The following is a 26,614-nucleotide window of genomic DNA, read 5'->3' as shown; positions in this document are numbered from 1 at the left end:
CTAATTTTTTTTTCAATTTCGATTTTATATGTAGTTGCTATTCGCATGATTCAAATTTCCTGTCTGATGTCTGTGGTTCCTATAATTTCAGAATACATGTTCAGATGGTGAATCCATTCAAATTATCCACAGACATAAACAGGACATCTAAATGGTGCTTGTAGAAAATGTGTTCATGATGCACATAGAACATCTTCACAATGTCAAGCTATTTCGAGCTTCGTTCTATACCTTGACTTCAATAGCAACCTTTCTTGTATCTCAAAATGCAGCGAATTGATTGGATTGTATGCCACCGAATACAGTCATTCATAGACCCCGACAGACAGACTGAAAATATTATGACTTATTGTTGATTTTTTCATGAATTTTGATTGGCTGTATTCTCTGGCATACAATCCAACCAAATACCGGTAGCTACCTGGATAAGAAGCTAAGAAGGGTGGCTATTGCTGTCAAGGTATGATATGAAGTTTGTAACAACTTGACATTGTGAAGATGCACCTACAAAGGATAGAAAATTTCATCCTTATGTAAGGACTATGATAATTTTGTACAAATGAAAAGAATGATAATAATTTGAGTATTTTAAATAATTTGTTTGTTTTTTCAATAAAAATAAAGTTAAAAGAATTCGTTTTCTCTTTCAAGAGTGTTCATAACTAGTAACTGAACTATTTTTTTCCCTGAATTGAAACACAGTCATACTTTTCTGCTCCTGATTTTGCTTTTGAAGATTGGATATGCCATAAAGTGTGCAATGAGGAAAATTTTGTCTGAATATAAGCAATAACCGATTTTTGCTGATGGTTAGAGAGGATTTAGAAATTTAAATCCGCCCAATCCCACTGTTCATAACTTTTAGCCAAATTCTTAGCATGGATCTACTTAACAATGAGCGATTTATTTGTAGTCTGAAGCTTAGGCTATTTAGTAATCCGAATGTCTTACTAAAAAAATCAACCGTTCTAAAGACTAAAATATGCATTTATCTATTAAATGAATTATAAAGAGTATAAATAGTAATACCTGAAATATCATGTCTATAGGCCTAAGTATATTTTTTTTTATTAATAAGAAAGAAATAATTACCTTTCCAAATGATAATTTGTTTCGGATTATTAGGGGGAAGTAACTGTCAAAGTAGTAAGGACTGGTCAATCGAGATTTCAGAAGATTTAAGTATGAATAGGTGTGTTAAAATTTATAGTTTTGATGTAATTTCACATCAGTTATGCAACAATTAATGTCTTAACAGCTTAATATATTTCTATAGGAATTGCTAGATTTTGTGGTTGACTTTCTTTAATGAAGGAAGGACCTAATTTCGTCATTTTTACCGGCGTTGATTTTTGTTTATGTAACAGTGAATATTAAGACCTATTGAAGGAACGTAATGTCAACAACTACGGTACAAGACCAGATCTGATGATGTTAGTAAGATACTTTTATCCATTGACAGTTTTGATTTGTGATAAGATAGTATCATGATTGATTCTTAGTAGGCCTAGCTAGATTGTGCTTGATAAATGGTACCCGCTATTATATTAATCATAGAATTGTTTACTATTGCAGTCAAAGTATGTAGAATGAATTAACTTAAAGATAGAATATAATAAATAATGGGAGATTTAGAAGAACAACAGGATGAATTGTTGGCTTTAGAAAGTATTTATGACTCCAGTGTCCTGTCAATCATAAATGAAGCAGATGATAAGGGTGGACAGTTTGATGCCAAGCCACATCTACCAGAACCATTTTACATACAATCTGATCCTATTGAAAAAGGTTGGTAAATCTCAGAGCTCTGTTTGTTGTAGAAAATGCGAACTAAACTTGTAGTTGGCTTAAAACTAAGGGTCTGAAATAACTACTGGTATGTCTGAAATCTTTACAGTCGTATTTGAGCTCCACTGTTTCTTTACTATTGCTTTTCTCTCTGGAACACCTGCAGCCACTTAGGGACTGGGTTTAGCACTAAGCATTTAATCCCTGCTTAGGCTTAGAGTGAAATGATAGCTTATTATTAACAACTGTCAGTAATGCAGTTTGGAGGAAATTACATGAAAAGCATGGTTGGAGATATTAAACCATGGTCATCTGCTGTACACTGTATGGTGTCTGTTAAAATTTATAAAAAAAAGTAGGCTAATGCATAAGGACTAAATTTATCTCATTGCACACTGCATGGCATTGTCCGTCTCCATGTGATGTTATTGTCTTATTTCAGATTCCAAAGAAGACAATTTACAGAAGATCCAGTATTTACCTCCAGTGACCTTGAACTTTCAACTACCTATAGATTATCCTTCCACATCTTCTCCAGAATTCACTCTAACTTGTAAATGGTTGACACATAAACAGGTATTTGAATTTTAACTATCATAAAACTAGTGTTACCGGTACTAATTTCCCATCAATCAGCCTGCTTCACCCTGGCTCTACATATACATAGATAAAGGGTTAGTCAATGACTATTTTAAAGATGGGTTCCATTATTTTCATTTATGAAAATGGAAATGCTAATTCTTATATGAATAGAAAGTAGAGGTGTTCTAATGACTTGGAAAAATACCAGTTCGTCTCACATGTCCATAATTAATTCATTATTAGCTAAATTAGAAGAGAAAAACCAGCAGAATTCGAATGAGTGACCAATCAAGAAAGGTCAAAAAGACTTTTTTTTGTTTATCTAGACTGTACATACATGAACATTTCAATTGGTGAAAATTTCTTATTATATGCAATAAGAACATAATGAAATGATTAAGAATTTACATGATAATTCATTGAAAACACCAATTAATCAAATAGTTTGCTTAATTTGACACTAAGAAAATATGGAAAACCATCTTTAAGGCTAGGTTTGTCTACTTTTTGGAGGAAGTAGACTGTGAATCCAATCCATTTGCTGATCAGATGCTTCCCTATCGAAGATCAATTTTTATACGCCAACACATAAGATGGGCGTATATTGTAATCACCCTGTCGGTCTGTCCGACGGTCAGTCCGTTGGTCCATCCGTTGGTCGATCCGTTCACATTTGGGTCGTGCTCACTCTACAGGCTACAATTCTTAACAGATTTTTTTGATTTTGTTGAAACTAGCTATGAGATCTCAGTAAAGCTTGAAATTAGTAAAAATTGGATGATTACATATTAAACCACTACAGACATTGTTATCATTTCTGACAGTGTGTAGTGGGCGTATGTTACCTTGCCTGGCAAGCTATCTTTGTGTAAAGTAGTTCTCATCCAATTTTCATTCCTCAAATGGTTTGAATTTCATATGGTTTTCACAAATTATTGTGTGATATTGCTTGACTTGATAATTAAAAATTAAGAAATTTGGGTACTTATATAAGCTTACTTACTGATGACATAGTAAATGATTTATTTATTTTATGATAATTTTTATATTTGAATTGCTTTATAAGGACAATATTATGATTATAGCAAATTTATGTTGTGGCCGTACATTTCCTTGTGATTTCCTCTTTCCAGTTATCTAAAGTCTGTAAAAGATTAGATGAACTATGGGAAGAAAATACAGGTACTGTGATATTGTTTACGTGGATAAACTTTTTACATGAAGAACTTTACGATTTCTTGCAATTATCATCTCCATTAGATATCCGGAACATTGTTTCTAATAGGACTGGAAAGTCAGTGACTACTTCTAGTTCTTCCAGTGTGATAGATAAATCTTGTGATTTAAGGTGTATTCAAGACATCGAAAGTCAAGATTGGTTACTGGTAGCCATCTTGGACTATGATAGTCAAATGAAAACTGACGTTTTTAACAAGTCGGTGTTTTTATGTAATGTGTGTTTTCAAACGAAGCCAGGGTCGTCGTGTTTTCAATTCAATCCGTGTTGTCACATATTTTGCCGTGAGTGTATGAGAGATTATTTTGAGATACAAATTGATGATGGTAATGTTCAAGGATTAATTTGCCCTCATGATAAATGTGAGTCTGAGGCCCATCCCTGTCAGGTGAGTGTCACTTTATCAATAAAGGCCTATACCAATTGTTATTTTTTAAAAAAGAAAAGCGCTTAAACAAAAAAAATCAGTGATTAACAAAGATAATCAGAAGTAAGATACTTAAGTTTGCCTTAAGGCATTGCCCTAGAGCTGGGCAATATTGGTTCAAGTGATTATCGTATTTTTTTTAATCTTAAATCTTATATTTAAGAAAAAAACAATACTCTAAGAAACACCCCAGAATATTTTGAAAAAAAAACATCTTTTTCAAATATGAAGTTACTGGTTAAAACTGATTCTGATTTTTCTGATTTGAGATATATATCATTGAAAATATACACCAAACTATAATAATGACACCTTTATGTATGTCTTACTTCATCAATATATTACATACAAGTATCATACATACAACATGGCTGAGTGATGCTTGATACTGCGCATGTCACATTAATATTCATGTTACTCATTAATATTCATATCTTAACATCATTACTACCATTATAATATCGCCTAGCCATACATTGCCCCTTGACCCCATTTTGCTCCGCTCACTTTATTTTGTGATTTTGAGCCAGCACTCAATTTCTTTTTGCTTAAAGCTTATGGTTAAAGTAGGTTCAAACAAGAGAAAAGAGCTGACAAATGAAATGGCCATCCCCAACCAATGGCATCTTCACTGCGTTTTTACCTCTACTGTAATAGCTACTATTCTTGTTTCCTAGAAGTTGCAATACTGTGATTTGATAGCGAATACACTCAATCAGAATTCTCTACATAAAGTCTGTAAACTATTAACCATAATGTTTACGGAGGGCTCTGATTGGCTGTATCTGGTGTACAATCCAATCAAATCACTGCTTTGTATGATACAAGTGGCTATGGCAGACAAGGTATAAGACAAAATTCGTGACAGCTTGACATTGTGAAGATGCAACCATGGTTGATATGAATTTCTCTCTGCTTCATGATGTTGAACTTGGATCTTAATTATGGTGATGTTTGAACCTTTTTTCAGGTAAAAAATTTAGTGCCAGAAGAAAAATATAGTCGCTATGATGAATTGCTGTTATCTTTAAGTTTAGATATGATGATGGACATTATGTATTGTCCACGTCGACTCTGTCAGTGTCCAGTCATGTTAGAAAAGGACTGTAATATTGGTCAGTGTCCATCCTGTCAGTTTGTCTTCTGCCGATTATGTAAATTAGTTTACCATGGATTAACTCCCTGCAAATTAAAAGCTAGTAAGTATAACTTAGGTTTTGGAGAATGGAGCATTTTGAAATTTGTTTTTAATTATTTTAATTCTGAGAGAAGATTTTAATTCTGAATTTTTTTTTAAATTATTTTAATTCTGAGAGAAGATTTTAATTCTGAATTTTTTTTTTCAATTATTCTAATTCTGAGAAGATTTTAATTCTGAGAAGATTTTAATTCTGAGAAGATTTTAATTCTGAGAGAAGATTTTAATTCTGAAATTTTTTTTTTAATTATTTTGATTCTGGGAAGATTTTAATTCTGAAATTTTTTTTAAAGTATTTTGATTCTGAGAGAAGATTTTAATTCTGAAATTTTTTAAAAATTATTTTGATTCTGAGAGAAGTTTTTAATTCTGAAATTTTTTTAAAATTATTTTGATTCTGAGAGATGATTTTAATTCTGAAATTTTTTTCAAAATATTTTGATTGTGAGAGAAGATTTTAGTTCTGAAATTTTTTTTTAATTATTTTGATTCTGAGACAAGATTTTAATTCTGAAAATTTTTTTGAATTATTTTAATTCTAAGAGAAGATTTTAATTCTGAATTTTTTTTTTTAATTATTTTAATTCTGAGAGAAGATTTTAATTCTGAAATTTTTTTAAAATTATTTTAATTCTGAGAGAAGATATTAATTCTGAAATTTTTTTCAAAATATTTTGATTCTGAGAGAAGATTTTAATTATGAATTTTTTTTTTTAATTATTTTGATTCTGAGAGAAGATTTTAATTCTGAAATTGTTTTAAATTATTTTAATTCTGAGAGAAGATTTTAATGCTGAATTTTTTTTCAAAGTATTTTGATTCTGAGAGAAGATTTTAATTCTGAAATTTTCTTCAAAGTATTTTGATTTTGAGAGAAGATTTTAATTCTGAATTTTTTTTGAAAGTATTTTGATTCTGAGAGAAGATTTTAATTCTTTAATTTTTTTCAAAGTATTTTGATTCTCAGAGAAGATTTTAATTCTTAATTTTTTTTTTTTGATTTTTTTGATTCTGAGAGAAGATTTTAATTCTTAAATTTTTTTAAAATTATTTTGATTCTCAGAGAAGATTTTAATTCTAAATTTTTTTTTGATTATTTTGATTCTGAGAGAATATTTTAATTCTGAAATTTTCTTTTTAATTATTTTGATTCTGAGAGAAGATTTTAATTCTGAAATTTTCTTTTTAATTATTTTGATTCTGAGAGAAGATTTTAATTCTGAAATTTTTTTTTATTTTTTTGATTCTGAGAAGATTTTAATTCTGAAATTTATTTAACATTATTTTGATTCTGAGAGATGATTTTTAATTCTGAATTTTTTTTTTAATTATTTTGATTCTGAGAGAAAATTTTAATTCTGAAATTTTTTTTAAAATATTTTAATTCTGAATATTTTGATCTTGTAACATTTTAAGTCTGACATATATTTATTCTGATCTACTTATTTATAGATGAATTGAAAACTTTGAAAGATGAATATGAAAATGCGGACAGTGAAGGCAAAAAGCTTTTAGAAAAGAAGTATGGTAAAAGAATAATTGAGCAGGCTTTAGAAGAGAGTATAACTAGAGAATGGCTAGAAAACTACACCAAACCTTGTCCTGCTTGTGGCTTTCATATTGAGGTAATATTTAATCTTAGTCAATATTAAATCTCAGACCTTCATTTTTCCTTCAAATCATGAGCTTATAAATCAACGATCACTCTGCATTTAGAAAAAGAATCATGTTCATCAGTTTCATTAGGGTATAGCTGTTACATAACATTACATTCGAGTTCTCTTTTGATTATAGAAAGCTGACGGATGTAACAAGATGACTTGTACCAAGTGTAAAAACTATTTCTGTTGGTTATGTGGTGACTCCCTATCCCGAACCAACCCCTACAGTCATTATAACATCAAGGGACCCTGTACTAATCGCCTGTTTGAAGGAATGGAGAATGAATTTGACTTTGATGATCCTAATTTTGATTGGTTTTAAAAGTATTTTTTTTTTCGTTGCATTTATTTATTATCTGCTACATAATTTAAAGCAGGAGTTTTCAACCTGGGAAAGGGATGAGGGTAGTATTGAAAAAAATTTTTAAGCTTAATTTATGGAAACTGGATATTGAATTTTAATTCTGAAAGCTTTAATTGAACTCAATAAACTTATTAAGCCAATCTATAGTTGACTGTATCACTGTCATTTCTGGCTAGAGTTCTGTATGTGTATGGCCTTCAATTTGCAATTGTACATATTATATTTTGTGTAGATCACATTTCCATGTAAAATATAAACTTAGCAGGGATTACAAATTGAAAATTTAGAACAAGATTTATTTTGTAATAATTTGGAATGTTAGCTGTGATTTTTGCTATGTGATAATCTTTTGTGATTTGAATGTGACATAAGTAATTGTGTGCGATTGAATGTGACATAAGTAATTGTGTGCGATTGAATGTGACATAAGTAATTGTGTGTAATTCAAATTCGATAATAGTAGTTTTGTGTGTGATTGAATTGTGTGGAATTTTGGAGTTACTTGAAATGTTAGCTATGATTTGTGATAATCTTTTGTGATTTGAATGTGACATAAGTAATTGTGTGTGATTGAATGTGACAATAGTAATTGTGTGTGATTTAAATCTGACAGTTAGCAATTGTGTGTGATTTGAATCTGAGAATAGAAATTGTGTGTTATTTGAATCTGAGAATAAAAATTGTGTGTGATTTAAATCTGACAATAATGATTATGTGTGATTTAAATCTGACAGTAGTAATTTTGTGTGATTGAATGCTACCTTCATAATTGTGTGTGATTTAAATCTGACAATAATGAATATATGTGATTTAAATCTGACGATAGTAATTGTGTGTGATTCAAATCTTAGAATAATAGTTATGTGTGACTTAAATCGGACAATAGTAATTATGTGTGATTTAAATTTGACATAAGTAATTGTGCATGATTTAAATTTGACATAAGTAATTGTGCGTGATTTAAATCTGGCAATTGTAATTATGTGTGATTTAAATCTGGCAATAGTAATTATGTGTGATTTGAATCTGACAATAGTAATTGTGTGATTTATAATTCACAATATTGTGTTTAATTTGAGTGTGACATAAGTGTGATTTACATTGTTTATCTCACCAAATTGAATTCATTGAAATGATAGTGATTCTAAAGAGGACACTGTATCTCTTTGAAGATGTATTCCAACATTGGCAGACTGATTGTCTGCAAAAAATTATCAGAATTCCTTTGAAAAGGAAAAGAAACATCACAAGGATTAAAATTATCTTTTGGTATTTCAGTAAATTTTTATTGTGCCGAAGTTTGGCTTTGGGAATGTAGGAAATTTTTATTTTGGGTTCATTTTTGATTTCCTGTTTGATGTAGGAGATACTAAGTTTGTTGTTGTTTTGATTAGAACTTGCATTTTAAGGTTAACTATTTCAAAATTTTTATTTTTTCTAATTGGGCTTCAATAAAGTGACATTTTGAATGGTGTAGGTCTAATTGTAATTGCAATAAACTTCACACTCTTGTCACCTGATTTCACTCTCCTTTTGCAGAATGCAGACATTACTTATGTAAACATAAAAGTAATTAATAACCATAATAATGCTTATAATAACTTTACTTATTTCATTGTATAGATTTATAATTGTTGATTTTGCAAATTCTGGATACAAATTGTACAGCTGGTTCGACATTCAAAACTTTACTCTTCAAAATGGGCAACAGATAGGAAAAAGGGCGACAAAAAAAATGCACATATGATGGGGCTGTAATCTCGATGAAGTTGAAGAATATTTTGTTATAATTATATATTAATTTTATTTGTATATAATGGGTTTAGGGGTAGTTTATGGTCAAATTATCGAATTTTTATACACTAACTACCATTGCTGTTCTTATTTAAGCCCAATTCAATTTTTATTTTCATCACCTATTTAATGTTCGATGAATTCGTATTAATTTAACAAATTTCCAATAAATATGGTTGAATTCTTATTTTTCAGGAGTGTTCATGATTTATCATATTCATTTTCAAAGGCTTATCAATCAAGTTTATTATCAAAATAAGCTTATTAAAGTGAAGAAAGATTTTATTTTTTATTTTATTTTTTCTGAATTCAGTTTGTTCCTGTTTCTGTAAAATTAGCTGCACAAGGGAGCTCATTTCTTGAATTTATGGAACCATGTCGGTGAAATGCTTTTCATAATGCTATAGAATACGACAATAACTTAATTATTGCTTCTTGAATTTTGAGCATCTGGAGGACTGGATTTTCACTTCCAATTAAGACCTTTCACAGGTCTGAGAGGGATTGGGGCGTGATCGGAAAATTCCCCCCAAAATACGCCATATTTTTTGCAGAATGATGACTGACATCATATAAATTTGACCAGAATAACGAAAATGCGAACTTTTAAGTGAGTTGCGAACCATATCCATGTTCGCTGTTCTGATACAGAAAAAAGGTATTACTTCAACCCTTGTTTAAAGTACGCTTTCAGTAAAGAAATCTTCGTACAAATACAACCAAGCAGATACAGTGGATCAAAACGAAAATTTTTATATTTAATATCACTTTATTGTATTAAGTCATGTTCGATGCAATCACGCAATCCCAGTTTACCATATCAAGGTTTATCTGAAACAAAATAAAAATATTTTTTTAATATTCAAAATGTCAGCATACCATCAACTTGGAGTATTATTATTTTTTTATCGAACAGAGCACAATACCACAGGAGTTATGGAGGACCATGATCGGCCTTGGACACAATTCTGGGAGCTAACTCTAGATTGAGTCGACTTTGATTGACTAATTAATACGACTAATAAAGCACAGTTGTCACCAACTGCCCATAGTTCATATTGCCATTGTATTGAGATGGCTCTGCTCCAATTCACTTCAACACAGATTCGAGATCTACCACAATAAGTAGAGGGATTGGATGTCGGGTTTCAAATCTGCTCTGGTTCATGAAGATCGACAGGAGCAGCCTTTGACTGGATTTGATATATCTATGCCTTTATAAGATATAACCTTATGTGGAATACAAGGGTGAAATACTTACTTTCCAGTGGGAATTCCTTGGGAAGGATCTTGTCCTCCTACATTAGGTGTTCCAAATCCAGCACCACCGAATCCCATACCATAGGGTGACATACCTCCCATCATTCCCATACCACCCATCATTCCTAAACCACCCATCATTCCCATACCACCGAGTCCACCATACATCATAGCCATTGGATTGTACATACCGCCCATAAGCATAGGGTTGTACATGCTAGCCATAAGCATTGGGTTGTACATACCGCCCATAAGCATAGGATTGTACATTCCCATGCCTAATCCTCCAAGTCCCATACCGTACATATCCGGCATTAGCAACAGCCATAAGGCAGGCGACAGCAACAACTAATTTCATCATCTGTAATGTTAATTATAATGTAAAGGTTATGTGGATTTTGCAGCTGGGATGCCTGGGTGAAAAACCTTGTCGCATGTGCAAGATTTTGAAAATATGTATATATCATTGCATCAGTGGGTTTGTTTGACTTTCGTTGTTCTTAATATGGGTTGAGTTCGGGATCGTCTGAGATTGGAAGAATCAAAGAGAAACTGACGTGTCAACCACTACTGCTAGCAACTGGACAACAAATATATCCCAGTTACAAACAGTTGCAATAAGTAATACATTATGTATATCAGTTTTACTACATCATATTTCTAATTGTATTTCTAACAACAATTAGATTTTGTGGTTGATCTGAATAGAAGGGTCAATTGCAGTTGCTAGTTTCGAAATAAGCGCTTTACTTTCAGTTAGCTGTTGACAAAGAGACTCCTTTTAATATCTAACGATCTGCAACCGCTTTAAGAAATCTGTCAATTACTATACTAGTGTTATGTCAATACCACCAAATAATAATGCAACAGACTGAAAATAAAATTTGAAATGAAAGCTTACCTTGAGTTTGTAGGTTTGTTTGTTGTTTTTACTAGAGGAAGTAGTGAAGATCGAATGATGTTTTCACTCAAGTGAGTGGAGGTTTATATACTCACGCTTCTTCCTGTTTAAATGTAATTAGGGAAATAATTAGTGTAAACCCTAATATTTAGGGACCTGTAATTAATTTATATTATATCATATAACATTATGTGTTGATTAATAAAAATTATGAAAATTATGAAATAGGATGGTGCGTCCATAATTACCTGAACAGATTTTTTAGATAGACTTTATTAAATGAGATACATGCATCTCGTATAGTAGCTATTCGATTTATTTGATTATCGATAGGGTTCATCCTTGTGTGATAATAACCAAGTTTAACAAGTTTCGTTTAAATCTGTCAAGAAGTGTGCCTTCTGGAGTGTTTACGAGTTAAAAAAAAATGAACGCGGGCAATAACTCATATTATATACTTTTCGATTTTTCTGATTTTCAATAGGATTTATCCTATGATGATGCTTTAAAATTTACCTCAGTTTCTGTTTGAATAAATCAGGATCGTGGTACATTAATTAAAAACGGAGAGAACTAATTGTTAATTAAGCAGTTTGACCTAGTTTTGGCGTTTGGCTTTATATTGTGTCGATATTATCAGTTGAAACCTTTAGAATAAATAGGAAACATATTTCTCTACAATTAGGCGTTTATTGCAGTACGCATTGTTTAGCTAATGACTATTTCTTTTTCCAGTGCGTTCTTCGACATTTTGAGCTTCAACTTTGAGCCGATTTTTTAATTTCGATTTTACTTTCTTTTATTTCCGGTTAAAATTTTTCAGTAATGATCAAAACTTCAAAGGCTCCTATTTCGTGACCTTGACCTTTGGTGACCTTGTGGTCTGAACGAAATGTGTTGGCCTTGATGATATCTATCCAATAATATTCTCATTTGTGTTGTCCAATGTTTACTTCCGGTTTTATATCCGATTGAAATTTACGATTTTTATCTTTAAAAAGCTCTGTCACGTGTACTAATCCAAAAATTCTTATTGAATCCTTAGTATTCATATATAACACTGGATATTTCATTGAAAATTGCGCTTTTTAATATTTGAAAATTTTGTATTTTCTTCTATAGTAACTGTGAGTAATTTTCTTTAAATCGAAATGGGTCCTCGGGGGTAATCCTATTTGTGTAAATTTAATGTCTATGGTATCTAATATCGATTGCTAAATAATATTTGAGAAGCGATTTTGGAATTTTGATTTAAAAATGCTCTTTATTTATTTCTGGTTGAAAACTATGAAACTGCGAAGGGTCGTATTTCGTGACCTTTACCTTTGGTGGCCACATGACCCGAATAATTTTGATAGCTCTCGACGAGATCTATCCAACGGTATATTCTTTTTTATTGTACGGTGTTTCATTCTGGTTTTATCGCCATTTGAAATAAATGAATTTTATCTTGAAAAGAGCCCAGAGTCGCTTGTATTAGTCTTTTGTGGTCTGAAAGATAAGGTTATTTGTTGGAGTTTGCTCCCTTCAACTGTTGTTGAAAACAGTAGGTTAAGGAATATTTATAAATGATGTCATATTGAGCTAATGTTTTTTTAAAATTATACAACTTGAATTTTTCTGTAGAACAAAACACAAGTCTAGTGACAAAATGGACATGGTGAGGAATGTCAAGCGATCTGCCGAATATGCTTTTTTTTGGGGCAAAACAAGACACGAGTTTCAGCGAGCTGTTGAATATGCTTTGAGTTAATACGACCTATATATCTAGTTCATTATGGTAGGAAATAATGTTTCTGTGAAATACTAAGAGGCACAGTTTTAAACGTAAAATCAAAACTGTTACGCACTGCTTCAGAACCACGCGTAGCCTGTGGATCTAGTTTTACTTAAACAGCTTCCAAATGGAATTACGAACTTTAAAAGTTTACGTAAACTTTTTAGATAGTTTGTGCGTTAAAACATCAACGGCAAGTTTTTTTAGTTTTAAGGAACACGTGTCTCAAGATATTGTTGTATTAACAAAATTCACTGGCTCACTAAAACATTCTCATTGATTGACTTCGCCTTTTCTTCTGGTAATTCACTGAGTGATTATCAACCTTTCTTAAATGTAGGCCTAATTGTGGTAGCATGTAGCCTTATGTGAGATAAATTAATGTCGTATTTCTTGAAGAAGTTAAACAATAATACCAGTTGTTTTAAGAGAATTTCCTGACATAGACTTCAACTCAGCAAATCAAATGTGGACGTATATAGTCGTAGCTCACGACCTTTTCTTTAATCAGTCTGTCACCCTACATTTCAATAATTGGGAATAATTCCAAGAACGACTTGTAAAATATTGCCCTTATATCTTAACAAAATATCTTATTTGGCCTGAGGACGTGATACAGGCTATAATGTTCTAATGATAATCTCTTTATTTTGCATGGGTCGGTAAATTAAATTATCCGATCTTGATTTTTTCGTAGATTTGCAGCAGTTAACAAAAGCTCAAATCACAAAAATTGGTCAACCCTTGTCCCCTCCTTCTATCGTAAGCTAGAAGTGTTATTAACGAAGCAATAGACATCCATTGGCAGATAGAGCGCCTAATTTAATGCTTGGAGCAAAAAAATATTTGTTTGGTGCAGTACAGTTGTTAAATTAAATTTTGACTCTAATGTCATACATAGGTCCAGATAATACCTTCGGATTTTTCATACCGGTTTCCCCCTGTCAGTGATGCAGGTAAGAGGTACTGACATGGAAAAATCGTCTAGTCGTTCCGATGGGAGAATAAACCGAGGGCCTGTGTGCTACAGGCTGTGCACGTCAAAGATCCCTCGACAGTTTGAAATCGAAAAAGAGCAGACTAATGCCGCTGTCCTGGAATAATTTCCCTCATTGCATCCTGCATGACGTTGCCCGTCTTCATTCGTCAACAAGGTGCAGGTAGTAGGGCGTAAAACTCCATTTATTTCATTTCATTTCTGATGTCATACAAATCGTATGATAGTTTTGTTTGTCTGAGGATATCCTCGGATCATTAGAACTATGTTCAGTATTGTCCTTACGTTTCGGGGAATTTTCCCCAAGAGTAAGCAGGCAATGAGTTCATTGGACTAAAAAGACGAATTTTATTTTCAATTTTTATTTGATTAAAATTCATGTTTGACGCAATTATGCGTTTCCAATTTACCATTTCAAGGTTTCAATTGTTTATCTGAAAAAAGAAAAAAATAGTTTCAGTTATATAGAATGTCAACATGATATTTATTTTGAATCAAATAGATGTATCTTAACCTTGGACAACTGCTTTTGAACCAAGCATGATAATGTCGAGTCGATTCTGTTTTGGCTGAATGGCAGCCTCGTTTGTCTCTACATCATAGCTGCACCGGTCTAAAGAACCAGAAATTGTTGTAACTGTGTGACCTATACCATTGTCACAAGCAAAGTCAATTGGATTTGACCAATCTTACATAATTTTGGAGTCAGCAAAATTAAAAAATTCGATTGTAATTTGTGATTCTTATTCTGTTCGACATTGGACCCAGTTTAGTCTCTGTTCTCCATGTATTTTTCATAGCTACTCGGTCAACAAGTCCTATAAGATTAATTGGATACAAGTGAACTCGGTTGTTTGTTTGTTTGAAAAATTGAAAAAAAAAAATGTTGCTTACTTTCCAGTGGGAATTCCTTGGGAAGGATCTTGTCCTCCTACATTAGGTGTTCCAAATCCAGCACCACCGAATCCCATACCATAGGGTGACATACCTCCCATCATTCCAACCACCCATCATTCCCATACCACCCATCATTCCCATACCACCGAGTCCACCATACATCATAGCCATTGGGTTGTACATACCGCCCATAAGCATAGGATTGTACATACTAGCCATAAGCATAGGGTTGTACATACCGCCCATAAGCATAGGATTGTACATTCCCATGCCTAATCCTCCAAGTCCCATACCGTACATTCCCATACCGTACATACCGGCATTAGCAACAGCCATAAGGCAGGCGACAGCAACAACTAATTTCATCATCTGTAAGAGAAAAAAATACCAATATGTCGGGTGTCCGAAAGAAATGTCGGTTGGACAATTCTATTTGCAGAGTAACATTGGAGTTTTGGTAAAGGGGCAGCATGCCCTGCCTAATTATCGACAATGTCTTGAAACTACCTAAACAGATACAATGTTTTATATATAAACGCTTACCTTGAGTTTTTAGGTTTTTTTTTAGTTCTTACTAGAAGAAGTAGTGAAGATCGAATGATGTTTTCACTCAAGTGAGTGGAGGTTTATATACTCACGCTTCTTCCTGTTTAAATGTAATTAGCGAAATAATTAGTGTAAACCCTAATATTTAGGGACTTGATTTCCGTTATTATATATATTATGTGCTAATTAATTATAGCTATGTAAACTGGTATTTGATTTCGCGAAGTGGAGGCTATTTGTCTCCCAGACATCATTGATCTTAAAAAAAATGATAAAATCGGTTAAAATTTAACAAAAAAAAAGAAATTTAGTAATGGTTTGTAACACCAACTGCATGCCCACATTATTTGTACGATTTTTATACGTTTTTGCCCCTAAATAAGTGTCAGAATGCACAGTTCAATTCTATTTTTAATTTTTTTTTTTAGAGAGAACCCTTTAAATAGGAGGCTCTATGGCGTTTCCACGGAGCTGCCGCATATTGAATCTGGACCATTAAATCAGCCTGCCCCTATTCTCAACCCCAGTCTCGGAAGGCTGGTGCCGCTCCTGGCGAACAGAGAGAAGATCTCATTTCATAATGCTAGAATTACCCGAAACTTGGTTTATTTTGGTAAGATCAAGTAAAACTATGTATGTCGGTTTCTATTGATAAGATTTTGGGTGATATAGCTCGAATCAAGTAAATATTTGTAATTTGTTTTTTTTATTGATAAGATTTCAGTTGATATAGCTCGAATCAAGTAAATATTTGTAATTTGTTTTTTATTGATAAGATTTCAGTTGATATAGCTCGAATCAAGTAAATATTTGCAATTTGTTTTTTTATTGATAAGATTTCAGTTGATATAGTTCGAATCAAGTAAATATTTGTAATTTATTTTTTTATTGATAAGATTTCAGTTGATATAGCTCAAATCAAGTAAATATTTGTAATTTGTTTTTTATTGATAAGATTTCAGTTGATATAGCTCGAATCAAGTAAATATTTGTAATTTATTTTTTTATTGATAAGATTTCAGTTGATATAGCTCGAATCAAGTAAATATTTGTAATTTATTTTTTTATTGATAAGATTTCAGTTGATATAGCTCGAATCAAGTAAATATTTGTAATTTGTTTTTTTATTGATAAGATTTCAGTTGATATAGCTCGAATCAAGTAAATATTTGTAATTTGTTTTTTTATTGATAAGATTTCAGTTGATATAGCTCGAATCAAGTAAATATTTGTAATTTGTTTTTTTATTGATAAGATTTCAGTTGATATAGCTCGAATCAAGTAAAGCTTTGTAATTTATTTTTTTATTGATAAGATTTCAGTTGATATAGCTCGAATCTAGTAAAGCTTTGTAATTTATTTTTTTATTGATAAGATTTCAGTTGATATAGCTCGAATCTTTTTATTTCGGCTTATATTGATAAGATCTCAGTTGAATGAAGTAAAACGTTGTTTGTTAGTTTGTATTGATAAGATTTCAGTTGATATAGCTTGAATCACTTAAATAATGTATCCGCGTTTTGCTGCCTGAGAGGTTTGTGTCTAATACTCCTCCGCTAAATAGTAGCCAAATATTGAATTTAGCCTCAACCACCACCCCTATTTGTATCCCCATGTTCGAAAGGGTGGCGCCGCCACTGCCTAAACCAGTTCTTCAACCTACTTGTATTAGCTTTAAGCCCATGTGTCGATGCTAAGTGCTCAATTACTTTAAATATTGTTTATGGGAATTGCTGGAGAAATCCAGGGTTTTCTTTCAGAACACCTGATGCCAATCTATGTTGGATTTTATCAATTCGGCATTTGAGTCCGCATGATTGACACTGTATCCGCGGTTGGTTTATGATCTAAAATTAGCGTTGGGATATATTTAATTACAAAGTAGTTTGGGGTTGATCTTAATTTAGCTAAAGATAAATTAATTAATACTTGGTAAGAAAGGGTAATACTAATTTCCTTAATTACACTCAAACAGGAAGAAGCGTGAGTATATAAACCTCCACTCACTTGAGTGAAAACATCATTCGATCTTCACTACTTCTTCTAGTAAGAACAACAAAAACAAACAAAAAAGGTAAGAATTAGTTCAAACATTTTATGAACCTTCATGGTTTAACTTAGTGGTTACTGAGTTCATACAATTCAGTATATTTATAGATAAGCGCTTTACGAACTATTATGCATAATGTTAAAAGAAGTGTGCTCCAATACTTGAGACCCAGTTTTGAAAACAACTTTTGAATTTTGTCTCCACCATAATATGAATTTGACAGGTTTTTGCTAACGATCCTGGCTACATAGGTAATATATTTTGGTACATTTATTTCAACAGATGATGAAATTAGTTGTTGCTGTCGCCTGCCTTATGGCTGTTGCTAATGCCGGTATGTACGGTATGGGTCTTGGAGGATTAGGCATGGGAATGTACAACCCTATGCTTATGGGCGGTATGTACAACCCTATGCTTATGGCTAGTATGTACAATCCTATGCTTATGGGCGGAATGTACAACCCAATGGCTATGATGTATGGTGGACTCGGTGGTCTTGGAATGATGGGTGGTTTAGGAATGATGGGTGGTATGGGAATGATGGGAGGTATGTCACCCTATGGTATGGGATTCGGTGGTGCTGGATTTGGAACACCTGCTGTAGGAGGACAAGATCCTTCCCAGGGAACCTTGTAAGTATTTTTTTCTTGAAAAATACACACCCTGTGTATGAGATTATCAACTAGGCATTGTTAGAAATGTAGATGTTGATGGTAAACCTAGTCGTACAATAATACCAAATCGAGTATGTATTGTATTGGTACAGCATTACTGTAAATTGGATTTTCTAAAGGATTATAATAAAATGTCGAGTCAACAAACTCGTTAGTCACCGAAGTATCAAGCAATTAGTCAAAATGACAGTGTATCAGCTCGTAATAGATTATGCTATTATGTGCCGTGAAATCGAACCCCCATCAATATTTGACATTGCTTTCGAGATTAACCCTGGAGTGGGCTCTCAAATCCTTCCACCGGCTTTAAATTTAATCTCCTTTTTTCAGTTAGATGATTGAAATGAAGATCCATGGTTACCATGGTTACATTGTGGGATTGACATCGTTCAAAACAATATTGAAAAAATAAAATTGAATACAAAAAGCTGCTGTTCTCATCTTTTTATGTTAGACCCAAGATAATAACATTTTATAATTTGTTCTTTTTTGCCATGGAACGGTATTGATTTACATGTTCAAGCAAATGAAAAACAACTTATGAAGCTAAATCGTTGGCACAATCGAAAAATCCTTATTGTCTATTCATTCAATTAAAGGCCAACGACTTACACAAGGTGAGAATCGAAACAACTGTGGGCATCATATTAATTATTATCAATCTGACACTTTTATTCCTCGCAATGCCGCCTGTTCGCACACTGTATGCGCACTCTATACGCAATATCGCCAAACTCTATCTCCGGACGAGTTCGAATTTGTTAAGGATTCAATGATCTCAGTTTGGGTAGTGGCCCTTCACCTAACCGAAACCAGTCAAAATCAACTGGTAGATGTGATATAGAACACAGTAATGTTGTTATTTGATTAAAGAAAAATAAATATCCCAATATCTTCTTTAAGATAGGTTGCTAGTCGATGAAACGTACGCACCTTGGCAGCTTTGTTTAAATAGGAACATATTTGTCAGAACGGTCATCAACACCCAAACAAATTTTATATTTATTATTTTCAATAAGTTCCGTCTAGAATATTTTCTGCTAGTATGTTTCAAAGCTAAAATATTAATTAGCTCTCAGTCTCGAAATTTGATTCAACCCGGTTCCCCCCTGTCAGTGATGCAGGTACGAGGGACTGACATGGAAAAAGCGTCTAGTCGTTCGGAATGGACAATAAAACTAGGCCCCGTGTGCCACATGCTGTGCACGTTAAAGATCCCTCCACAGTTGGAAATCGAAAAAGAGCAGACTAATGCCGCTGTCCTGTCAAAATTTCCCTCATTGCACCCTGATGGCGTTGCCCGTCTTCATCAGCCCACATGGTGCAGAAACGTAGGACGTAAAACTCCATTCATTTCATTTCATTTTCATTTCGAAATATGATGATCTTGAGTTACTTTCGTTGATCTAGTAAAAGAGCCCTAAATTTGAGTCTGAATGCAATTCGATGAGCTACAGTTTTTATCTAATCTTCGTGGAACTTGGTTCGCACGATCAAATCCATATGCATTATGAAGGTGTTGAATACTATAAATTATCTGTTAAGTACTGATTTAATAACCACATGCAATCCAGCCACCCCTGTTGACAAAGTAGGTTGTTCCAAATAAGGGTCACAACTCTTGTCGGATATGACGTTCATGTCATGGAACCCCTCTTCTCACTTTTGTAAAGTATTAAAACACAGACGTTTTTGTCTCCAAAAGTGAAACTAGAACTATTAAAATGTAGATATACGTATATTTTTAGCAGTGCAATGGTATTCCTGTAGCATCGGTAAGCTTACATCATTGATTTTCCAACTGTGAAGCATTTAATTGAAAAATTTCAAAAAACTTTTTACTTTGTTTATAGTATAGAGTAATAGGCGAGGTTTCTTCAACACGTGTTGTTATTAATTTTTTTCCAAATATTTTGTTAATTTTTATTTTAAAAGCTGCTTCAGAATCATCAGATATCTTTTGTAAGAATATTTACCACGCTAAAATAGCATCTTTATCAATATTTATTTAATTCTGTGGTTGAAATTCCCGCAAAAGGAATTTTAACAGGAACGGATAAGGATGTAATCAATGTTTACTGCCGCTTCTCAAACGTTTATTTGAAAAATGAATTAGGTTACATCGATTTCGATTTCCGCAGGCCAATATCACCCATATCCGTCCGTCCGTCCGTCGGTCGGTCCGTCCCTCTACAATTGCTCGTAAACACTCTAGAAGGTACAATTCTGGACTGATTTTGACGAAACTTAGTAGGATTGTTTGTAATAATCCAAGGATGAACCCTATTAAAAATCAGAAAAATAGAAAAATATTTAATATGAGTTATTGCCTTTGTTCTTGAAATGCTCGTAAACAATCTAGAAGGAGCAATTCTTGACAGATTTTTTATGAAACTTGGTGTAAGTGTTTGCTAACACCCAAAGATGAACCCTTTTGAAAATAATAAAAAAAAACGGAATATAATTAGTATGAGTTATTGCCCTTGTTTTTGAAAACGCGTTTAGTTTTAGGTTGTAAACATTCTAGAATGTTCAATTATTGACAGATTTGACGAAACCTGGTGTAGATGTTTGTTATCACCCAAGGACGAACCCTATTGAAAATCAGAAAAATCGAAAAATATTTAGAATGAGTTATTGCCCTTGTTCATGAAAAAGCGTTCAGTTTTTAACGCGTAAACGCTCTGGAAGGTTGAATTATTGTCAGATTATATAGCACATAAATATTATAAAAGGCCCAATTCTTGACAGATTTTGACGAAACTTGGTAATATTATACCAAGAAGTCAAAAGAAGTGTACCCGGTTTCCCCCTGTCAGTGATGCAGGTAAGAGAGGCTGACATGGAAAAAGCGTCTAGTCGTTCGGATGGGACAATAAACCGAGGCCCCGTGTGCTACAGGCTGTGCACGTTAAAGATCCCTCGACAGTTGGAAATCGAAAAAGAGCAAGCTAATGCCGCTGTCTTGGCAAAATTTCCCTCATTGCACTCTGCATGGCATTGCCCATTTTCATTAGCCCACATGGTGCAGAAAAGTAGGACGTAAAACTCCATTCATTTCATTTCATTTCAAAAGAAGTGTAAGACTGAAGGTTAAATATTGCATACTGGTAATTGTTACTGTAAGCTTAGTGCCAAATATTTTTGTATAGAATCAAAGTTGCCAGTGGGCGTATATTTTAATTATTCTATCAGGTGAAAAAGGGGCATGAAAATCTTTTTATATTAACAAAGATAATATTTTCTGTATTTTTATTATTACTAAACCAATACAATTGTATAATAAATAACTTTAGTGAATAAATCTGGAACATTCCATCAGTGGTATCCAACTTTAACTGAAATTAAGAACAAGAGATAATATTTTAGATGTACCATGGCGTAAGAAAAGAGAATTTTCGGAACCCAGGCAGGGGTGTAGGTTTGGTGAAGTGGGAGATATGGTCCAGGGGTTCAAACAAAAACTTCAAAACCAAGTACCGTAGTAGTTTCACGCGTGTAAACACGTTGCTCCCTACTTATTCCTCAAAATATATGGCAATACTTACATGGTTCCTTGAGAAGGATCTTGTCCTCCCACAACAGGTGTTCCAAATCCAGCACCACCGAATCCCATACCATAGGGTGACATACCTCCCATCATTCCCATACCACCCATCATTCCTAAACCACCCATCATTCCAAGACCACCGAGTCCACCATACATCATAGCCATTGGGTTGTACATACCGCCCATAAGCATAGGATTGTACATACTAGCCATAAGCATAGGGTTGTACATACCGCCCATAAGCATAGGATTGTACATTCCCATGCCTAATCCTCCAAGACCCATACCGTACATTCCCATACCGTACATACCGGCATTAGCAACAGCCATAAGGCAGGCGACAGCAACAACTAATTTCATCATCTGAAAAAATATGAATTAAACTGATTATGAAAAATATGTGTGACAAATTTTCAAAAATAAAACATTTTTAGTGTCGGCAATGCAGGACAGAGAGACAATGGCGAAGCGAAAGGAGGGGTGGGGGGAAGCCACGAAAGCAAGTTTTCGGCCAAAAATCTCATAACTAGGTTAGAGATTCGGGCAATCTCAGATATCTCCTCACCCCCTTGGCATTAACTGTCTTTATCTAATCTTGTGATCTTGAATAAGTCATATTTCCTTATCATTCCAGTGGACTCAGATGTAAGTGGTTAAAGATAATCCGGGAAAGATCAATGCCAAGAACCATCTTGTAGAAAGGATCCTCGTTTCACACTACCACAATCAGAGGAGAGATATGCAAAATCTACTTCAAGCTGCTGTAAGGTAAAACTATATATATAATTCATTTTCTTACCTTGAGTTTGTAGGTTTGTTTGTTGTTTTTACTAGAAGAAGTAGTGAAGATCGAATGATGTTTTCACTCAAATGAGTGGAGTTTTATATACTCACGCTTCTTCCTGTTTGAGCCTAATTAAGGAAATCATTAAGACCCATCCCTTAAAATCCTTAATTAATTAAACGACACAAAATTACCTAATGTTGCATAGACTGAATTCGTGAGAGTATAGTTTTCACTCGATGGTCGTAAAAAAGTGATATAGTTCCCTAATACTGTCTTGTAGGCTACTGATTAAGAATCAGCGCCTGGAATGGCGATTTAATAAATAGTCCGTTACTCGGAAGGGGATACCAAACTTTAACAGTAGTATGCAGTTTGCTATTTTCTCAATTAAAATGCTCCGGCCAAGTTTTGAGTTTTCCAAATTAGGGTCAAAACGTCCAAACTAGCTTTTATGAATCTTGGGACGTAGGGACTACAATATTATATTATAATATAATATATTTGTCAAGAGAGGTACTCAGGCAATTCTTTCCTTATGTTCATTTATAAGAAATTTGAATTTGCTTCGACCAAAACAGAGTCAGCTTCTTTTCCCGTGTCTTAACGAATTGGTAACTGCAGCTAAATACTTAGTGATAGTAGTTGTAAATAACGACAGTTCAGTTAAAAATGAGTGCAAAAAAGTTAAAAAGGTAGTTTCTAATGTAGCTTTGAATCACAGACAAAAATATCACCAAGATTTCCAATTTTTGTGGATGCCCGATGAAGAGACAGCAAATAGTATCACAATGTCATTTCTTAACATTCCTTCAATAGTAGTGTTGGAAACTGCCTCTCAACTTCATTATATTTCGGACAAAAATGTGACAGACCTAACTGAGCAATCCATTCAAGACTTTTTAGATGGCATCAAAGTAGGCAAAGTTGATGCTTATGGAGGTACAGGATTTTTATCTAAATTAAAAAGAGCAGGATTTGACTTCTTGACTACTGTTTTAAGCATTTGGCAAGCCTCCAGGTGGCTGTTTTTGTTGATGTTTGGGTTGCCAACTGTGATTATTAGTGTAGTGTGTTATAGTTTATGTTGTATGGAAACTATTGATGAAGGTGTGAACTCAGATGAGGAGGATATGGATTTGTCAAGAAAGGTACTCAGGCAATTCTTTCCTTATGTTCATTTATAAGAAATTTGAATTTGCTTCGAGTCAGCTTCTTTTCCCGTGTCTTCTTGTGAATGAATCTTTCCTCGTTATATCAGTCGGCCCTTCTGTGGGCATAAATGTGTATAGATACTCCGGGAAAAATCAATGCCACGAGGTTTAGCCAAGGTAACAGGGTCCTCGTGAACCTAAGATGTTGTCCATATTTTTTTTTCCAAAAAAGTGACTGTTTCCTCTTGTCTTTTCTTTAACCGTAATTTTACGCGTTTCTGTAAAAAAAAATGGGTGGTCAATTATACACCTTAAAGGACATTATTGTGGTAAGGGGAGATAATATTCATATTACTGGGGTTTGTAGTTACAAGACAGAGACTACAGAAGAGAGTTGCATTTGACCACTTGATTCAGTTTATGCTGAGAAAAACTGATATTGATTTTGAGCACAAAATATTGTGTGATTGTGTTATTTTGGATATGTAGGCCTAGATCAAATTAAAATGTACGGTAGAAAATGATATTAGACGTTACGATATATCTTTCATTTATTACGAAACGTCTCATAAAGACTGGTCAATCGTGACACACAACAACATGGCGGCCCCCATTGATTGTCTGAAAATATACTTTTTCTTCGTTATTTTCCTTTTTCGGCAACCATGTAATGCTCAAGTTGAATTAGACGATAAAATCTTAGAGATGAGAAAAAATGGCATGTGGTTAATCGAATTTTATGCCCCTTGGTGTGGCCATTGTCGAAAATTAGAGCCGGTTTATAGGCAAGTTTTTACTGAACTGAAAAACAGTGGTAGTGGGGTTATTGTCAGTAAAATTGATGCAACGCGTTACTCCAATGTTGCATCTGAATTTGATGTACGTGGATTCCCCACACTCAAATTTGTAAATGGTGACAAAGTTTATACACACAGAGGTGACAGATCAAAGGAAGACATCTTAGATTTTGTAAATAAAGCCAAAGGACCTGCCGTTCGAAATATTGCCAGTGTTGGAAAATTCAATGAAATAAAAACTCTGCATGGAAAGTCTGTTTTTTTCATGTTTGTTGGAAATGGAGATGAAAATGATGATTTGTTCAAAAAATATTCTTCATTAGCAGAGAAGCATATAATTGAAAGCTATTTTTATTCTGGACCAAAAAATTCCCTTCCAGATAAAGTGACCATTAAAACTTTCCCAACAGTGTTAGTTTTTAAAGACAAAAATATATTTGAATTTGATGTTGGGGAATCTGAAGTTGTGACAAAAGACAAATTAGAAAAATGGTTGAATCGAGAAAGATTTCCTGCATTTCCAAAAGTTCAGGGAGGTGGTCTTAACGAATTGGTAACTGCAGCTAAATACTTAGTGATAGTAGTTGTAAATAAAGACAGTTCAGTTAAAAATGAGTGCAAAAAAGTTAAAAAGGTAGTTTCTAATGTAGCTTTGAATCACAGACAAAAATATCACCAAGATTTCCAATTTTTGTGGATGCCCGATGAAGAGACAGCAAATAGTATCACAATGTCATTTCTTAACATTCCTTCAATAGTAGTGTTGGAAACTGCCTCTCAACTTCATTATATTTCGGACAAAAATGTGACAGACCTAACTGAGCAATCCATTCAAGACTTTTTAGATGGCATCAAAGTAGGCAAAGTTGATGCTTATGGAGGTACAGGATTTTTATCTAAATTAAAAAGAGCAGGATTTGACTTCTTGACTACTGTTTTAAGCATTTGGCAAGCCTCCAGGTGGCTGTTTTTGTTGATGTTTGGGTTGCCAACTGTGATTATTAGTGTAGTGTGTTATAGTTTATGTTGTATGGAAACTATTGATGAAGGCGTGAACTCAGATGATGAGGATATGGATGAATATGAAGGTCAGCGAAGAGAGCTAGAAGAAAATGAGGAAAATGATCAACAAGAAAATCATGAACCACCGAAAATTGACCATGAGAAATATGAATGATCCTGTGTATTGTTGTTGTTGTTGTTATGACTGAATTCAGTGAATTGTTAAGAATGTTTGTATCTATAGTCTGAAAAAGCTATTGTGCATGTTTCAAAATATGAACAACTGTCCACTTTTTTGAAGTAGTCTTAAGTAGTAATGAACAGTATAAGCTTAAATCTGATTATATATTATACGAAAAGTGAACTGCTAATGTACATGTTTTGTGTAAGTCTTGAATATGCACCAATATCTATTTTGGCATGAATATATCACCATGATAATAGAATGGTCAAGTGGAAAAGGCTGATGGCAAGATTAAATAAGGCCTGTCATATTTGATTTTCGAAAAGATAATGTATAATTTATGACTTTATTCCTTTACATCTGTACAATGTCTTTGAATGTACTGAGTCAAATGAACGTTTTAAAGAATTGTAATGTTGTCTTCTAAACATACTATTAGATTGCCCAGAATTTGCATAATAGAATATTCAATGGAGTAAATTTCATGTAATATCATAATAAGTAAGTGACACCTATAGGGAAAAAAAAGACTTAGGCTAGGTTATTTCAAGGAAGACCTCACTTTCAGAAATCTATTTCTTCATTCATTATCATTGACAGAATATTTCATTTATAGTCTTTATAGAAAAATTTTCGTCAGAACGAACATATCGTTTATATATAAGATGGGCTGTGGCTATTTGCACCATGACGGTACAAAAATGGGCATCAAAAAACATGGACATCCTTACTTAACCCTAAAAAAGTCACTTAAAATCATTCTTGACAATCAAAATGGCTTCACGCTTAAACCCCCCCCCTTTACTTTTATATTTCATGTTGTCTTTCCTTCTTATATCATGTCTGTTTTCATAATGATGTATTGTTGTAATTTTGATAAATGTTTGTATAAAAGTTAGTTATATTTCTTCTTTTAATTTAAACCCAATGTCTATTTAATAGTAAAACTTCATGATTTTCTTAGAAAGAAAGGAAACTATTTTTAACAAG

At 33.1% G+C, this 26,614-nt stretch overlaps 5 protein-coding genes across 5 annotated transcripts; 3 read left to right on the top strand and 2 right to left on the bottom strand.

The window, feature by feature from the left end:
- Positions 1 to 1,622: 1,622 nt before the first annotated feature.
- On the top strand, positions 1,623 to 7,215 carry LOTGIDRAFT_157076 (hypothetical protein; the record flags this gene model as incomplete). Its single annotated transcript, XM_009048856.1, has 7 exons — positions 1,623 to 1,792; positions 1,898 to 1,899; positions 2,231 to 2,364; positions 3,504 to 3,995; positions 5,005 to 5,233; positions 6,685 to 6,857; positions 7,027 to 7,215. 7 exons carry the CDS (start codon positions 1,623 to 1,625, stop codon positions 7,213 to 7,215), a joined length of 1,389 nt encoding a protein of 462 aa, XP_009047104.1.
- A 2,585-nt stretch (positions 7,216 to 9,800) lies between these two features.
- Positions 9,801 to 15,479, bottom strand: LOTGIDRAFT_230517 (hypothetical protein). Its single transcript, XM_009048855.1, has 5 exons — positions 15,427 to 15,479; positions 15,182 to 15,252; positions 10,313 to 10,615; positions 9,978 to 10,164; positions 9,801 to 9,882 (listed from the first exon to the last, which is right to left on the bottom strand). Exons 2-5 carry the CDS (start codon positions 15,250 to 15,252, stop codon positions 9,829 to 9,831), a joined length of 615 nt encoding a protein of 204 aa, XP_009047103.1. The 5' UTR covers positions 15,427 to 15,479; the 3' UTR covers positions 9,801 to 9,828.
- A 1,982-nt stretch (positions 15,480 to 17,461) lies between these two features.
- LOTGIDRAFT_230516 (hypothetical protein) lies at positions 17,462 to 18,495 on the top strand (the record flags this gene model as incomplete). Its single annotated transcript, XM_009048854.1, has 3 exons — positions 17,462 to 17,503; positions 17,762 to 18,111; positions 18,273 to 18,495. The coding sequence occupies exons 2-3, from the start codon at positions 17,762 to 17,764 to the stop codon at positions 18,493 to 18,495; spliced, it is 573 nt and encodes a 190-aa protein (XP_009047102.1). The 5' UTR covers positions 17,462 to 17,503.
- Positions 18,496 to 20,270: 1,775 nt separating this feature from the next.
- LOTGIDRAFT_230515 (hypothetical protein) lies at positions 20,271 to 22,548 on the bottom strand (the record flags this gene model as incomplete). Its single annotated transcript, XM_009048853.1, has 3 exons — positions 22,503 to 22,548; positions 21,702 to 22,066; positions 20,271 to 20,436 (listed from the first exon to the last, which is right to left on the bottom strand). Exons 2-3 carry the CDS (start codon positions 22,064 to 22,066, stop codon positions 20,271 to 20,273), a joined length of 531 nt encoding a protein of 176 aa, XP_009047101.1. The 5' UTR covers positions 22,503 to 22,548.
- A 1,702-nt stretch (positions 22,549 to 24,250) lies between these two features.
- On the top strand, positions 24,251 to 26,614 carry LOTGIDRAFT_206090 (hypothetical protein). Its single transcript, XM_009048852.1, has one exon. The coding sequence runs from the start codon at positions 24,347 to 24,349 to the stop codon at positions 25,613 to 25,615; it is 1,269 nt and encodes a 422-aa protein (XP_009047100.1). The 5' UTR covers positions 24,251 to 24,346; the 3' UTR covers positions 25,616 to 26,614.

The sequence above is a fragment of the Lottia gigantea genome, assembly GCF_000327385.1.
Source record: "Lottia gigantea unplaced genomic scaffold LOTGIsca_13, whole genome shotgun sequence".
NCBI lineage: Eukaryota > Metazoa > Mollusca > Gastropoda > Lottiidae > Lottia > Lottia gigantea.
This window is presented reverse-complemented; position numbering and strand designations above follow the sequence as displayed.

Excerpts from the sequence above, each read along its gene's own strand:
- LOTGIDRAFT_230517 (XM_009048855.1), bottom strand. The coding sequence starts at position 15,252 with ATGATGAAATTAGTTGTTGCTGTCGCCTGCCTTATGGCTGTTGCTAAT. Across the intron at positions 10,616-15,181 it reads GGTATGTACGGTATGGGAAT|GTACGGTATGGGACTTGGAG; the intron begins GTACGGTATGGG and ends AATGCCGGATAT. Across the intron at positions 10,165-10,312 it reads CAAGGAATTCCCACTGGAAA|ATCTCGAATCTGTGTTGAAG; the intron begins GTAAGTATTTCA and ends TTATTGTGGTAG.
- LOTGIDRAFT_206090 (XM_009048852.1), top strand. The coding sequence starts at position 24,347 with ATGAGAAAAAATGGCATGTGGTTAATCGAATTTTATGCCCCTTGGTGT.